This window comes from Centruroides vittatus, unplaced genomic scaffold (genome assembly GCF_030686945.1).
Source record: "Centruroides vittatus isolate TY-2023 unplaced genomic scaffold, ASM3068694v2 contig_884, whole genome shotgun sequence".
Classification (NCBI taxonomy): Eukaryota; Metazoa; Arthropoda; class Arachnida; order Scorpiones; family Buthidae; genus Centruroides; species Centruroides vittatus.
In genome coordinates, this window is record NW_027122576.1 from 752,008 (window position 1) to 766,960 (window position 14,953).

Consider the following 14,953-nt stretch of genomic DNA (forward strand, 5'->3'; position numbering starts at 1 on the left):
ATCAATAATAATTTACCGGAATTGGCGGTAAAAAAAAAAAAACAAATAGAAAATATGTTTTAATTACCATACGTGCCACACCTTTGTTTACAGAAGTGAAGGTGTGGTACTTACAGTATTGAGATCAATTTAACAACGTAGAAACGATATACAAAAATTTCCACTTCGGTACAGAATAACCTAATTTTTAGCAGAGGGATAAACAGAATGACAAAATCGTAATTTAATTTAAATAAATAAGAATGGGAAATGAATATTTGAATATTTTTAACGAAATTAATAATCGTGCCGACCTATAAAATTGAAAAAACCCGGATTGCAACATTAAATGTAATTATAATAATAATGAAGTTGTGATAAAAATACACAATTAAATTTTAATCAGTTTGTGGAAACAAGCTGGCGTTTCACTTTAATATAATCCAATTAAATTTGACATTTTTTCGTACCAAAAAAAAACCATAATTTTGCATCTTCATTACTGTATTTTTTAAATTTATTTAAATAATTTATCATAATATAACGTTAAAGATCATGATTATTATCAATTAAACTGCAAACAGTAAGCTGATAATTAGATAAACGATCATATACTGTTTACTTAATACTTAATGGACGCTTTCCTTTTAAAATATTGTTTAACAATTTTTATGTAGTAGAATTTGAATAAAATCTCGTCTCACAAGACTGAAGGAAGGAATACGTGCTCCGATTATCGTAATTTTTCTTTTTTCTTTTTAACGATAGAAACAGCACAGAACGCGATCAAATTACCGTTTAACCTAGTTTATCGTCTGGAGAAAAACCGAGATAAAGCAATGAACTTATCAAGAAACGATATAATATCGTACGAGTGTTAAACAATTAGATAAGGCTTGTACGCGTAGATGCTATTTCGATCCAATAGAACATGTTATTGAGTAAGAAGGAAAATAATTGCCAGTCATCTGGCAACAGATATAATTTCGTTGGAAATGTTGTTCTCCTTGATTTTCAGGAAGAGTATGCGACTAGCAACTGAAATGATGTAACAGTCACGTGGCTGATATACAAGTTTAAGTTGACGGTCTAACATTACGTTTACCAAACGGATTATCGAACAAAATGAATAAGATAGTGCACGACGTGGAAAGTTGGTTGGAGGAAAATCGAAAATACTTCCACCCTCCCGTCTGTGTTAAAACTATGTAAATTATTTGTGTGTTTCCTATTATACTTGTTTATTTTTTAAACGTTACGTCGTACGTAACTTGTTATTGCTTATTGTTATCGTAATACGTTACTTTAACTTAATCTTACGAGAAGTTAAACCTGTTACTATATTTAATTTTATTAAAATCGTATAAACAATAGCGTAAAATATAAATTTTCGTTTTATTTATTATTAATATGTAGATTATATTTATAATTTTAAAAAATAAGTTTTATTTTTAACACTGGAGTAACCAACTGAAGCCTTCTGTGCAGCTGAAGATTGCAGTAGTTTCATTTTTGAAGAATTTTTTTATTAAAATAAATTATGTTAATAGTTTATTAAAGCCCGAAACTGTTTAATTAAGTTCTAGATAATCTTATTTACAAATTATAAATTTTAAGTTGATAATATATTACGAATTAAACAGGTTTGCTGAAGGACAATTAATAGCATTCTTTGTTGGTGGTCCAAATGCTCGTGAGGATTATCATCTGGAAGAAGGAGACGAGGTAAAAAATCTACCGATAACGTTATCGGTTGATTGTTTTCACAAATAAAATGAATAATTTGACTTATTTTTTGTATAGTTTTTCTATCAAATAAAAGGTGATATGCAATTGAAAGTAATAGAAAATGGCAAGCCGAAGACTATAGACATCAGAGAAGGCGAAGTAAAATATATATATGAAGATTTAAATTACATTTTCGTGTGCTTAAAAACTAAAATATATTTACTTTTAGGTTTTTCTACTTCCAAAGAGAATATTACATTCTCCCCAAAGATTTAAAGATACGGTAGGATTCGTGATAGAACGAAAAAGACAAGATGACGAGATGGACTGCCTCAGGTATTACAGTATATTGAAAAAACTTAAACATAAATTACGGTATTACGTTTAATAATTAAATAATTTTTCGTTGTTATCAGATACTACACGGAGAATTATACAGAAACTTTGTACGAAAAGTGGTTCCACTTGAATAGTTTCTCAAAACAGATAACATCCGTTACAGAGGAATTTATGAAATCCGAACAACGTCGAACTGGAAAACCAATTCCTGGTGATAATTCTCTTTATTTTATATTTCATCAACTCTTATTTTTATTTATAAATATTAAAATAGAATATAAATTGTACTTAAAAAGGTACAATTACCGACAATCCGCCTTACATTGAAGACAAACAAAGAGTCCTCAATGATCCCTTTTCGTTAAAATCGTGGATAGAAAAGAACAGAGACGAGATCGAAACAAGAGGGAAAAAAGAAGTGTTTGAAGGAGATTGTAAATTCAAGGTAGACTATATTTAATTATATTTTAAAGAATCTTTTCATTCGCGAATATAAATGTTAAGTTCATAAAATACTAATTTATCATTTCAATATATTTACGTAACAGAAATATTTATATAATTAATTTTTGAATAACACAGAAGAAACAAATACAGATAAATGGCGCTTAAAATACCAATTTTAAATAGAAAATTAAATAATGTACCAACTTTAAAACAGCGAAAATAATTATAGAACACAACACTTAACATTACAATTTTTTAAAAACGAATAAACAATAAATCGTCCAGGTGTTTGGAATTTATCCTCTTTCTTAGCTTGTAGATTACTAAAACAAGCAACACTAGGACTTCCTAGTTTCTTCCTAGGACACATTTTCCGCTGGAATTGTAAGAAAAGATGGGCAATACAATACTACATTAGAATATTTTTCTCCACCCATGCGGCAAATCAAAATCTTTATCTGCTGGAATTTTAAGGTTTTGATAAATTCTCATGTTAACTCCATTAGTTAGTGGTTTATATTTTCTTCAATTGTTAATCAGTGGTGTAATTAATTAATTATGATTAATTTTTATTATCTCTGGACAGAAATAGTTTTAAACTTTGAATTTAAAATAAAGTGTGGTGGTGCTCGTACTGTACATACAGTATTTTACTTATATTATGCTTTGAATTTTCAATAAAATAAAATCACATAAAATTTCTTTTGAACGAAATTCATATATTACAAAATTAGTTTGATAAATATGACTACTTTTATAGAACAGCAGTTGTATGATTATTACAATTAAAATTTGTTTTAATACATTTTTTTAATGTTCTGAAATATTTAATATTAACAATAGAGAGGTTTCGAGGTCGCATGTCACGTGATAAAACACACGTTTGCTCCGTCCCTTCGCCATTTTTGTGATCGGTAACAAACTTTTTTACCGTTTACGAAGCAGTCCATCGTGAGCATGCGCAAAATCATCGGTACTTATCTGGCCAGATCTAACACTATAATTATTTACTCATTTTATTATTTTTCAAATTTTTTATGACCAAAATAATTCTTATCTTAATAGGTTTTATATTATTCAGAAGCGGCATTTTCGGGCAAAAGTTACGTTTTAACCAATTTGTCAAAGTTTTGTCGGCTGCTTCCGGCACAACTTCCGATTGTATATCGACTGCGGCGACCTAGCGCATGCGCAGTTGGTCAATTCTCAGTATCCCTACCGCAAAAGTTTGATCGATCCAATTTTTCTTACGGAATACGATACAGAGTTTATACCCACGCTATAGGGATACGCTTACAGCTACGGATACGGTTACGTTACGGAGTTTATAACTCGACCCTTAGCTTGCTGTTCGACGGCCTTTTTACGGTTTAAACTTATAAAAATACCGCAGTTCTATTATCATGGATAAAGTTAAAAAAGATTCTTTTCTTGCGAGCTATTCTAGCAGTCTAACAGGACGAGATGCAGTTTTATAGGAAGAGAAAATTTAATTATGTCAAGGTAATCTATACGAAGCCAGCTTGTCAGATGTGCCAGCTTGATCTACAACACTGACAAGCTGGCAAGCTTGTCAGTGTTGTAGATCAAGAGTTGTGGCCTTTCAAATATTAAATCTGTAAGCCAAATCTTCGAAACTTAAATTTAAGCCAAGTCTCATCAAACATACTGTCATCTCTTGAAAAGGAGTTAATTTTCTGGAATTTGGATCAATCTGTTTGCAATAAAGGTTCAGCATCAATGAAAGCAATTTAAAATTGCTAAGTCTAGTAAAAAAATGAACCTTGTTGCCACCACCCTCAAAAAACTCTTCATTAAAAACATGTTTTTTTTTTTAATAACAATAATAAAACTTCGATTTTTAAGTTTGTACACTCATGTTGCAAGCTTTCTAAACCCTTATCCTTATCCTTTCAGTCTGGCAAGTGACAGTTTCAACTAAAGATGTACTTCGTACCCATGCATTAGATTTTAAAGGCTCTGCTTCTTCCACTTATGCAGTTGCATCTTTAACAGTAGATGGTTGGGAACAAGCTTCAGTTGCCGTGAAAGTTTCAGCTTCTAAGGCAACTCGTTGCCTCTTGCGATTACGTGCTCTTTCATAACGCTCCTGATTTGCAGTTGGCTTCAGGGCCGGATTTACATAAGGGCATTTGGGGCCTGTGCCCAGGGCCCCCACAAAATAGGGGCCCCCACAAAACTAAAAAAAATTATGTTTAAACATAATTTTTTTTCTATTACCGCGGCATGATTCTGTTGCCCTCATGATTAGGCCACATTAGGCGTGTGGCCTAATCATGAGGGCAACAAGCAGAGAAAACCAAACCCGGGAAAAAACCTATGAAACATCGGAAAATTTCGGGAAAAAATTTTACATAGGTATTTTTCAGTTAAATTAAAATAATTAGTTTTACACAATAAAATATATGTATGTTTACAATAACCTTATTTTTAAATGAAATTTACAACTTAATAGTTCAAATCTAATTGAAAGTACAGTATTTTGTGTAAATTTTCTAAATCATCAAATTTGCCTACTCTTAACGGGGGACCCCCACCGAATTTGTGCCCAGGGCCCCTAGATTGGTAAATCCGGCCCTGGTTGGCTTGTGGCCACTCTCGTACCCCATGTATAATGTTGGCACCCAGTCTGGTGATGACTCGTTGTATAATGAGGAAAGTTTTCCTTTGGGGTGAAAAAACTTTTTAAATAATATGACAATTTAATATTAAATTATTATTATTATTATTATTATTATTATTATTATTATACTGTATGTAAAATTACATATAACGAAAGTGATGTTATTGTTAAAATATCAAAAGAATATTGGGAATTAAAAACCGGATCACTTATGACTTTCCCTTACGCTTTAAATTTCCTATTTACAAATTTAATTTTGCCGTTATCTGCGATATGACGGAAAAATTTCGAGCATCGAGTGCGAAATGAGAGCGAGGAATTTTACACTATGGATTCAATTAACGCGTAAAATCAAAACAATCTACGAATAGATCATTTAAGAGATCTTACGACAATCAAATCACATTTGGTTAATGATAAAACAGTAGATGTAGATGATATTTATGAAGAATATAGAAGTATGGACTTCTACAAAGAAGAGGAGAAAATATCGAGATAAATAAATGCCGTAAATTTATTGTTAACATTTATATATATGGCCTTACTTATAATTAAAACAATTTATAAAATTACTATACATATTTTCACACACATATATAGACTATAACATAAGGAACACCGACGGTGACTAATAAGTTAAAATCGATAGCAAAACCCCTTTTATTATTAGAAGCCGTCTTACCAGAATGCTTTACGATTTTACTGTTGTCCGATTGGCTGGAACGTTTTGGGATCCGCAGGGGCGATCGAGGGGGCTACAGGGACTTCAGCCCTCCCCATTGGAACCAAAAAATTTTAAAATTTATTCGTTCGTGAGCTTCAAAACGTTTCTAATATAATTTTTGATGGCAAATGTATGGTTTGTCGGATCATCCTCAATACGCGGCGCACACTTAGGGAACTAAGTGTGCGCCGCGCGCGCCCCGGGGCACCGTAAAGAGTAAACGGGCGCTGCGAGAGCTTCGAAGCTAATCGAACTTTCTAACTAGACTAGATCGTTCCCGTAGCTTGTAGAACCTTCTAGAAGACTTATATAGCACTCTATCGGACATTGTCGAAGTACCGCGAAAGTTCTAAGTAGGTGGGGCGGCTAGTATAAATACGGCACCACTTCGGCGAACCAGTTCAGTTCCTAAATAACAATCGAAATAACCGTTTACTTTTCTTCTCAGATGTTTACTCTTCGTAAACATCTGAGAAGAAAAGTAAACGGTTTTAAGACGCCCGCTACCAGAGGAGCGCCAGCTTTGTTTCAGTGTGTCGCTTTATATTTTCGTATAGAGGGGTGCAGTCAAATGATATAACGTCATCGCTCCGCCCAACAAAACAATCATCCGCCATATTAGTTGCTGGTTTCACGTTACCTTGCTTGGTCACTTTATTATGTCAACGTTCATGAAAGAAAGGAATTTTACCAGGCTTTGCAGCCGATTTGAAAGGTAATGATTTGATAAAATATAAATAAAAAACTTATTTTATTGGATGTGATCCATACGAAATGAAACAAACGGATTTTTCATCCAACGATTTAACCACGTGGCCAACTATAGAACATGAAGACATAGTAAATTATTTGTCAAGCGGATTTATTCATCGTGACATTTTATCAAAAGCCGTTCGTAATGATTTAATTTTGCTTGTAGGAAAGGTACGTGTCTTCATGTGAGACTTTCCATTACTTATAACTAACGTGACCAGACGTCCCGTTTTGAACGGGACTGTCCCTTTTTAGAGTTACGAGTCCCGGTGTCCCCGAAATGAACTCTGGGACGCAAAATTGTCCCGTTTTCTGAAACCGCGCGAAAATTTGAGTAGTCGAGCCGGCCGGACGGCCGTCGCGCCGGCGGCCAGACGCGATCGGTGCGCGAGAGCAAACCGCGTCGTCGGTTGACGCGACGATAGCCGAAAGTGGCGAAGACGTCATCGCTCGCGCTTTGTTGACTAATTGTTTGGCAGATTTTTCGTTCGCCCACTTCTCGATATTTGTTTTGTTGTTGTTTGATGCTCGTGTACCTAGTAAATAACTTAAACTTCTTTTGTTTTGGAATCATAAGTTAAAATGCCGAAACGCAAGTGTACGTTCAATGTTAACTTACAAGCAAAATATTCGTTTATCAAGCAAATAAATACTCCCTCAGATGTCAGATGTAAAAAGTGTCGTACAGAATTTAGCGTTTCCCATGGTGGTGCCAGTGATATTGAACAGCATTTAAAGTCTGAAAAACATAAAAATGCCGATGGTACCGCCGATTCGAGTTCTTCGATGTTAACCTTATTCAAGAAATCGGACGCACCAACTTTAAAGGATTTGGATATCGCCGCGTCAGAAGGCGTCTGAGCTTATCACACGATTCAAGAAAACCACAGTTTTCGCTCTAATGATTGTGCGTCGAAATTAATTCAATCATGTTTTGATCCCAAATTGACATGCGCGCGTACGAAATCAGAAGCTATTGTAGTAAATGTTTTGACGCCTACAGCAATGAAAGAATTAAAAAATGATCTTGATAAGTTCAATTGTATTACAATACTAAACGACGCTTCAAACTACGGTAACAAGAAAATATACCCTATTCTAGTGCGCTTTTTTCAACCTTACGTAGGTGTGCAAGTAAAAATTTTAGATCTCCAAGACCAACCAGGTGAGACTTCTGACATCATTGTCGATTATTTAAATCAAGTGTTGACAGATAATAATTTGACAGCAAAAGTCGTGGCATTTTGCGGAGACAATGCCAACGTCAATTTCGGAGGTGCGGCTAGGCGAGGAACTAACAATGTGTTAACGAAATTGCAATCATCACTGAAAAAGCCATTGATAGGTATTGGATGTGGAGCCCATGTAATTCACAATGCAATAAAATCTGCTGCAGACAGGCTACCCTTAGATTACGAAAGCATTATTGTGAAGATATATTCATTTTTTTATATTTACACGATTCGAGTTGAAGCTCTAAAGCAGTTTTGCGCCGAAACTGAAACGGAATATCAACAAATGCTCGGCTATAGCAAAACTAGATGGCTTGCTCTTATGTCTGCCTTGGAAAGGGTTTTAAAAATGTATCAGCCATTAAAAAACTACTTTTTGAGTATTGAAAAATGTCCCCTGTTACTAAAAACCTTTTTGAAGATCCCACATCCGAATTGTGGCTTTATTTTTCACACGCTCTGTCAGCAAGTTTTCATCAAGCTGTATTGAAACTGGAAAGTCAGACTGTATTGGCAATTGAAGCTGCAAAAGAAATCAATCAACTAAAAGACAATTTGACTCAGAAACAGACCAATCAGTTTCTTTCATTTATGGTCCGTCAATTAATAGTGAAATCGAAAGATAATGTTACTGACATAGATGAAGAGTTTGTGAAAAGGGCGGCTACAGAATTTTATCAAACAAGCCGTGAATATCTGGAGCAGTGGACTTGCTTTCTTACCAAAGAAATGGAAATATTTTATTGGGCAGATTTAAAAAAGGTCCCCGCATGGGAAGACGTTCAAAAATTTCTGGATGTATTAATTGAAAAGGAATATATTGACTGTAATAAAGATGCAGAAGTTTTTGACGAATTTTCGTTAATTTGTAACTACATTACATCGCAGAAAGTAACCGAATCGAATAATCTAAATGTTTCCATGGAAACTCGTTGAGTGGAAGTATTCAAACACTTTCAAGCCAACAATCTTCAGCATGAAAACTTTTCTATTTTAATTGAATATATTTTATGTTTGCCTGCTAAAAATGCTCCAGTAGAAAGAGTATTTTCTATGATGAACAAATTGTGGCCATCTGAGAAGACCCAGTTACAAATTTCAGTTCTAAAGGCGATGTTGATAATTATGGTGAATATAAAAAAACGTGCCAAGAGTTTCATTCTTACTTAAAATCATCACCAGCTATATTAAAGCAAATTTGTTCCTCTGATAAATATAAATATAACTAAACGTTTCGGGTATATATATTTTTTAATTCGTAACTTTTAAGCTAACTGACTTTTTCTGAATAAATAACTTTTAAAAAGTGTTTTTTTTTATTGACTACCTGTTAACTAACCTAAATAAACCAATGTCCCGTTTTGAATCAAAAAATAAATGGTCACGTTACTCATAACATAACTGCGTTAATATAAAGATGAATGTAATTTTATATTTAGTCACATTTTAAGTTAAGTTATATTTATAATTACCATTAAATTTTTTCTTTTGTCACTATGGTTTTGTGTTGCGCAAGTCTCTAACAACCTATTATTACGATTAAATTAATTAGCCTAATAAATATGGCTATAATAAATTGGAGGGCTTATCACATCGGGGACTGACTGGAGCAAAATAGATTAAATTTTTACAAAAATTAGCCGTTAATTAACCACAATGAAATTTTTAGCAGAATGCATGGTACAAAAACTCCTCATCAGCCAATTCCAGAATGTATTAGTATGAATTGCTATTTATGTTATGATGGTCTTGATAGATATTTGTGTTTATACTGTATGGGTGTATATAGGCTGTCGTGGGAAAATGAAAAGATTTTTATTAAATAAGCAAGTCGAAAGTTCAAGTGAGAGTGATCAAGCATCGACAAGTGGTGGGATAGCAAAGAAACTGAAATATCGTAAATACGATGATAACTAGTTCAATTTTGCAGTCTCTCTTCGTTGTTTACTTCTACTCAAGAAAACAATGAAGAGAGACCGCAATGTGTGCTCTGTTTAAAAGTTCTAGAGCCCGAGTGTATGCTCCCAAGTAAGCTAGAGCGACGTCTCGACTCTCGAGACCAATCACTCTAACATGGTTGAAAAATCTCGCAAATTCTTTAGTAGTAAGTTGCAAGATTTACAAAAGGGAAAAAGTGTGTTTACTAAACAAGCCTCAATACCAAGAAACGGACTGCTAGCATCTTTTAAGGTCGCATACAGAGTGGCGAAGTGCAAAAAACCTCAGTCCATCACAGAAGAGTTTATTGTACCGGCTGCTCTTGACATGATTAATATTATGCTGGGAGAATCGACGGGAAAATTAATTTCAAGTTCACCTTTGTCAAACAACACTATTACTCTAAGAATCCATCATATAGCTCTGGATCTCAATGACCAATTAATAGAGAAAATGAAAGGCAGGGAATTTGGTCTGCAACTTGATGAGGCTACTGACAGTAACAAAGACGCACACCTGATTTGTTATGTACACTTCCTTTGAAGATCTCCTGTTCTGCAAAAGCATCATTGGAAGCGCAAAGGCTCGAGACTTATTTGAGATACTTGACAAGTTTATAACCGAAAATGATTTGGATTGGGAAAAGTCCATCGGTATATGTACTGATGGAGCTTCGATCAATGTCTGATCGCTATGGAGGGTTGCAGGCGCTTATTCTCAGCAAAGCACCGCATGCTATGCGGACCCATTGCATCATCATCCATAGAGAAGCACATCAAAGTCGATGAGCTCTCAATTGAATTTAATAAACTACATAAAAACTTGGCCACTAAAATCCAGATTTTTCAAAAAGCTTTGCATGGACATGGGAGCTGAACATGCGTCACTGCTATACTACTGCAGTTCACGATGGCTTTCACGTGGCAACGTCTTATCCCGTGCATTCGAGCTACGTCAAGAAATTCACACTTTTTTACAAGAGGGAGGTCATGAAAACTCCAGGTACTTTGCCGAACCCGACTTTTTGCTGAAACTAGCATATCTGTGCGATATATTTGACAAGCTGAATGCCTTCAATCTGTCTCTGCAAGGTATAACATGCACATTTTGAAACTTTTGGACAGGGCCGATTCTAGGGTTTTGAGCGCCCCGGGCAAAACAAAATTTGGCGCCCTTTCATACAAGAATATACAAATTTACTGCAAATTAAAAAAAAAGTAAAAAAAGGCAAAAAATCAAAATTACACAATAAAGAACTGTATAAAAAATTTATTTATTTAAAGCACGGCAAGTGTTGTTAATGCAAAGTTTACAGAAAGACAAAGTTATTTAACCATTAAGGCGTATGACAGGCGCCAGTATCACTTTGACTATTCATAATTTTGTTGATATTTGTAATTTATAAATTTGATCTCGTCCATTTTTTGAGTAGATTGTTGTGATACGTGATACTGATTACAAATTATCTTTTCAAAATAAATAAAAATAAACTTTTTAGAGATTAAAAAGCATTTGTCTGCATCAATGTTGTGTGATAAAAGCCATAAAAATTCTTAGGTTTCATTATTTTAATTAGTAAATTTTTGTTTTTGTCTATTAATCTTTTTTTGAGTTATTATGAATTTTGACTATACAAAAAGTTTTCTTTGAATAATTGTAATATTATTTATATCTGTTGACAATAATAAAATAATTAGCGTTGTGATCTTTATTTCGTATTATTAAAGAAAAAACAATTTATTGCTTGCTAAAAAAATTGATGTCTCATGAAAAATGATCAATTTTAATTTATAAAATCTAAAAAAATAATGAATGTAAAAAAATATCTTATTTTTATATCGGCGCCCCTCAAACTTTGGCGCCCCGGGCAGTCGCCCGGCTTGTTCACCCCTTTATCCGGCGCTGCTTTTGGAGGAGGTTGCGGCGTTTAGGAAAAAACTGCAGTTCTGGATAAGGAAAGTCAATGAGGATGGCGGTCAACATTGTTTCCCTGAATTGCACAAATACGTGGTCTGTAATAAAGTCGTTGTTTCACAAGACTTGCTGTCCCTTTTCAAGGAACACCTCTCAAAGTTCAGTGACTGGTTTGCAAAACACTTTGAGGAAGACAATGTCGAAAAATTTGCGTGGATCCAAGATCCTTTCCGTGCTCAAGCTCCACCAGAATTCACTTCGCAAGAAGAAGAGAGTCTAATAGAACTCTCTTGCGACAACAGCCTGAAAACAAAATTTGCTTCTTCCGATTTAGTGGAGTTTTGGATATCAATCAAAAATGAATATCCAACTGTGAGTTCAAAAGCTGTAAGGATTCTCATTCCCTTTGCGACAACGTATTTATGCGAAGCCGGACTTTCAGCTCTAGCTGTAATAAAAAGCAAATATCGCTCAAAAATCGATGTTGAGCGAGAAATGAGAGTGGCAATGTCAAATCTTATTCCGCGTTTTGAAAAAATGTGTGACGATCAGCAAGCTTACCCATCACGTTAACTTACTTGTCGTTGAAGGTTTTCACCATTACATTTTTGTTTGTATTTTCATATTTTAGTTTGATGGTTCTTCAATTTGATGGTGATTCAATTTTAATAAATGTGATCTTCACATTGTGAGGTTTATCTTAACAGTTCTTTTCATTTTTGCGCCTGATTTTTGTCATTATTCACATATTTTGATAAGGACGCCGGGTCAAAATACTAAACCTGTAAGTGCGCCGCGGACTGATGAAGTTTGGGAACCAGTGCTCAATACGATCGTCTTGCGCGTGTTAATAAAAAGTACCTAAAATTATTCAAATATTTAAAATTTTTGAGTTAGGTCCTTTTGATTCTTCTGGATCCCGAAAATTGAATCGAGCGATTTTACACGATTGTGAAACGACTGCCAAAGCGGAAAACTTGCCATTGAGACGAGATCGCATCCCCCTGTATTCCGCTGATTGCTAAGTGGGCTTAAAACCTAAATAAGGGCCATTTTCCCATCGAAATTTCAGCCGGGTGGCACTCTTCCCCTTTAGCAAATCGCCCGCGTATTGCGTTGCCGTATTCCATCACTCCAAAGGATAGAAAAGACTAAAATGTACGTTTTTTTATTGGCTGTAGGTGATCGTATATGGCAAAGGAAGTCATTCCGGATGTTATAAAAATGCAGACACGGTTACTTGGCAATTGGTAAAGAAGAAATAATTATTAACTTTTTTCGGTTTATTTAAAACGAATAAATAAAGGTGATTATAATGTTTTGTTTCTTCTCGAATGTAGGAAGGAAAGTCGAATATTTCTATCGACGAAAATGGTTACGTTCTTGAAAATAACTGCATTATCTTAATTAAAACCGGACAAAGGTTAGTTAAATGATGTCTTTTAACTCGCTCGTATAATATATATTATCGTATTCAGTGGTGATATTCAGCGGGTTCGCACAGGTTCGGCCGTACCCGTTGTTAAAATTTTCAGTTTCCCGAACCTTGTTAAACACACGGAACATTTCTCAGTGGTCTTGTTTTTTTTTTATTTATATATATTAAAATATACGTATTATACTCTGTAATACTACTAAACTAGAGCCTTATACCCCGTTCGCACCGAGCATTTCAATCTAGATTGTGAGCAAGGTCGGGGACTATGTCTTGGTGCAATCTCTTTCGACCGTTTCAATCTCGACCGAAACGAGGTTTAATCGCGATCGATTCAAGAGAGTTCTTGAATCTAGATCTAGTCATAAGAGAGATCCCACAATCTCACGCGTGAGATAATACAAGATGGCTGTGGAACACGTGTCGGACTATGGACAGCGAAATAAAAAGGATATTGTATTTCGAGAGATGATGACATCTGTCTATTATCAGCAGTGCCATTCGGGGTGAAAAATTTCTCTGCCTAAAAAAAAAAAAAAAAAAGGGGTCGACAGCACTAATATACTACTGTTACCTGGTCTTCGCCCAGGGCTCGTTACGTTCCAAATACGCCACTGATTATTAGATATATCGCAAGAAAAGGTATTGTATTTATTTCTAGCCAAAACTTCCATTTCGTTTGTCGGTGATTGTCGGAGAAAAATTTTCTGCTAGCGAACCCTTCGTTAAATATTTCGAATATCACCACTGATCGTATTAAATTTGATATTTTGATACTATATACTTTATTTTCTAGATGGAGAATGCAGATGGAAGATTCCTCTTTTGCTTTATCTATAACAACTTTTCCAGTTTAGAATTCCTTTGATGATTTTTCTGATAAGAAATAAATATTAAAATACCAGAAAATAACTGACGAACAATTTCATAATGGATTTTTATACGATTTTAAACGTAAATATAAAACGAAATATTGTGTAATTAAAGATTTTTAAAATATATTTTACAAAATAAATAAAAAGATTCTACAATTTATTATTTTTTATATTACAAAAATTATTTAAAATATAGACTTAGTAAAAGTTGAATATTAAAATAGTTTTAGGCCTTATATCATATAAAATTCATTTTTTAGTTGGATTCAAATCTGCATTAATACGTCCAAAACAAGATTTTTAATAAGTAAATAAAACATTTTTATTTAGAAAATATAAAAATAATATATTAAATATAAAAATGTTTTCAAAACAATGTTAAATTCGTTGCTCTCAATATGGTCGCAAGATATATTCACAATACTATCGGAAGTATAAGTAAATTGGAAGATGTTGTACGGGGTGTGGATTTAGAATTGTATTATGTATTGTACTGTAAGAATTGTTATGACCTTTAATTGCTTATAACGTACTTTTTAAAATTTTTTTATATTGGTGGTTAGTGATTTTAAGTAAAATTTTATACGGTATTTTTAAAGTTTGAATAGTATAAGTTATAAAATTTGTAAAAAATGCATATGTACTTTTAAATTTCTAGGAAGAATTTTAATTCAAAAATTTTTAATTTGAATAAATGATGTCACAGTATCGTCTGTGTTCTTTATATTGTAACTGGCAGATACGAAATGTAAATCGCATTAGAGAACCTAATTGTATTATAGTAGTAAAATTTCGAATACTTTTCTATAACAAATATTATTATTATTGTTGTTTTACTATAATCGCAATCCTGTAAAAAAAAGGGTATATTCTAAATAAATTACCTTATACCTAACGAGAGATGTCATAGATAATATCTTAACGAAAGAAACTAAGCGTAAATTT

The 14,953-nt window shown here is 33.6% G+C and overlaps 1 protein-coding gene across 1 annotated transcript; it reads left to right on the forward strand.

The window, feature by feature from the left end:
* The first annotated feature begins 916 nt into the window (after nucleotides 1-916).
* On the forward strand, nucleotides 917-14,716 carry LOC136983633 (3-hydroxyanthranilate 3,4-dioxygenase-like). The gene is made up of 9 exons (XM_067280432.1): nucleotides 917-1,187; nucleotides 1,623-1,704; nucleotides 1,783-1,866; nucleotides 1,937-2,043; nucleotides 2,124-2,257; nucleotides 2,343-2,491; nucleotides 12,880-12,948; nucleotides 13,039-13,121; nucleotides 13,930-14,716. Exons 1-9 carry the CDS (start codon nucleotides 1,105-1,107, stop codon nucleotides 13,988-13,990), a joined length of 852 nt encoding a protein of 283 aa, XP_067136533.1. The 5' UTR covers nucleotides 917-1,104; the 3' UTR covers nucleotides 13,991-14,716.
* The last annotated feature ends 237 nt before the right edge of the window (nucleotides 14,717-14,953 follow it).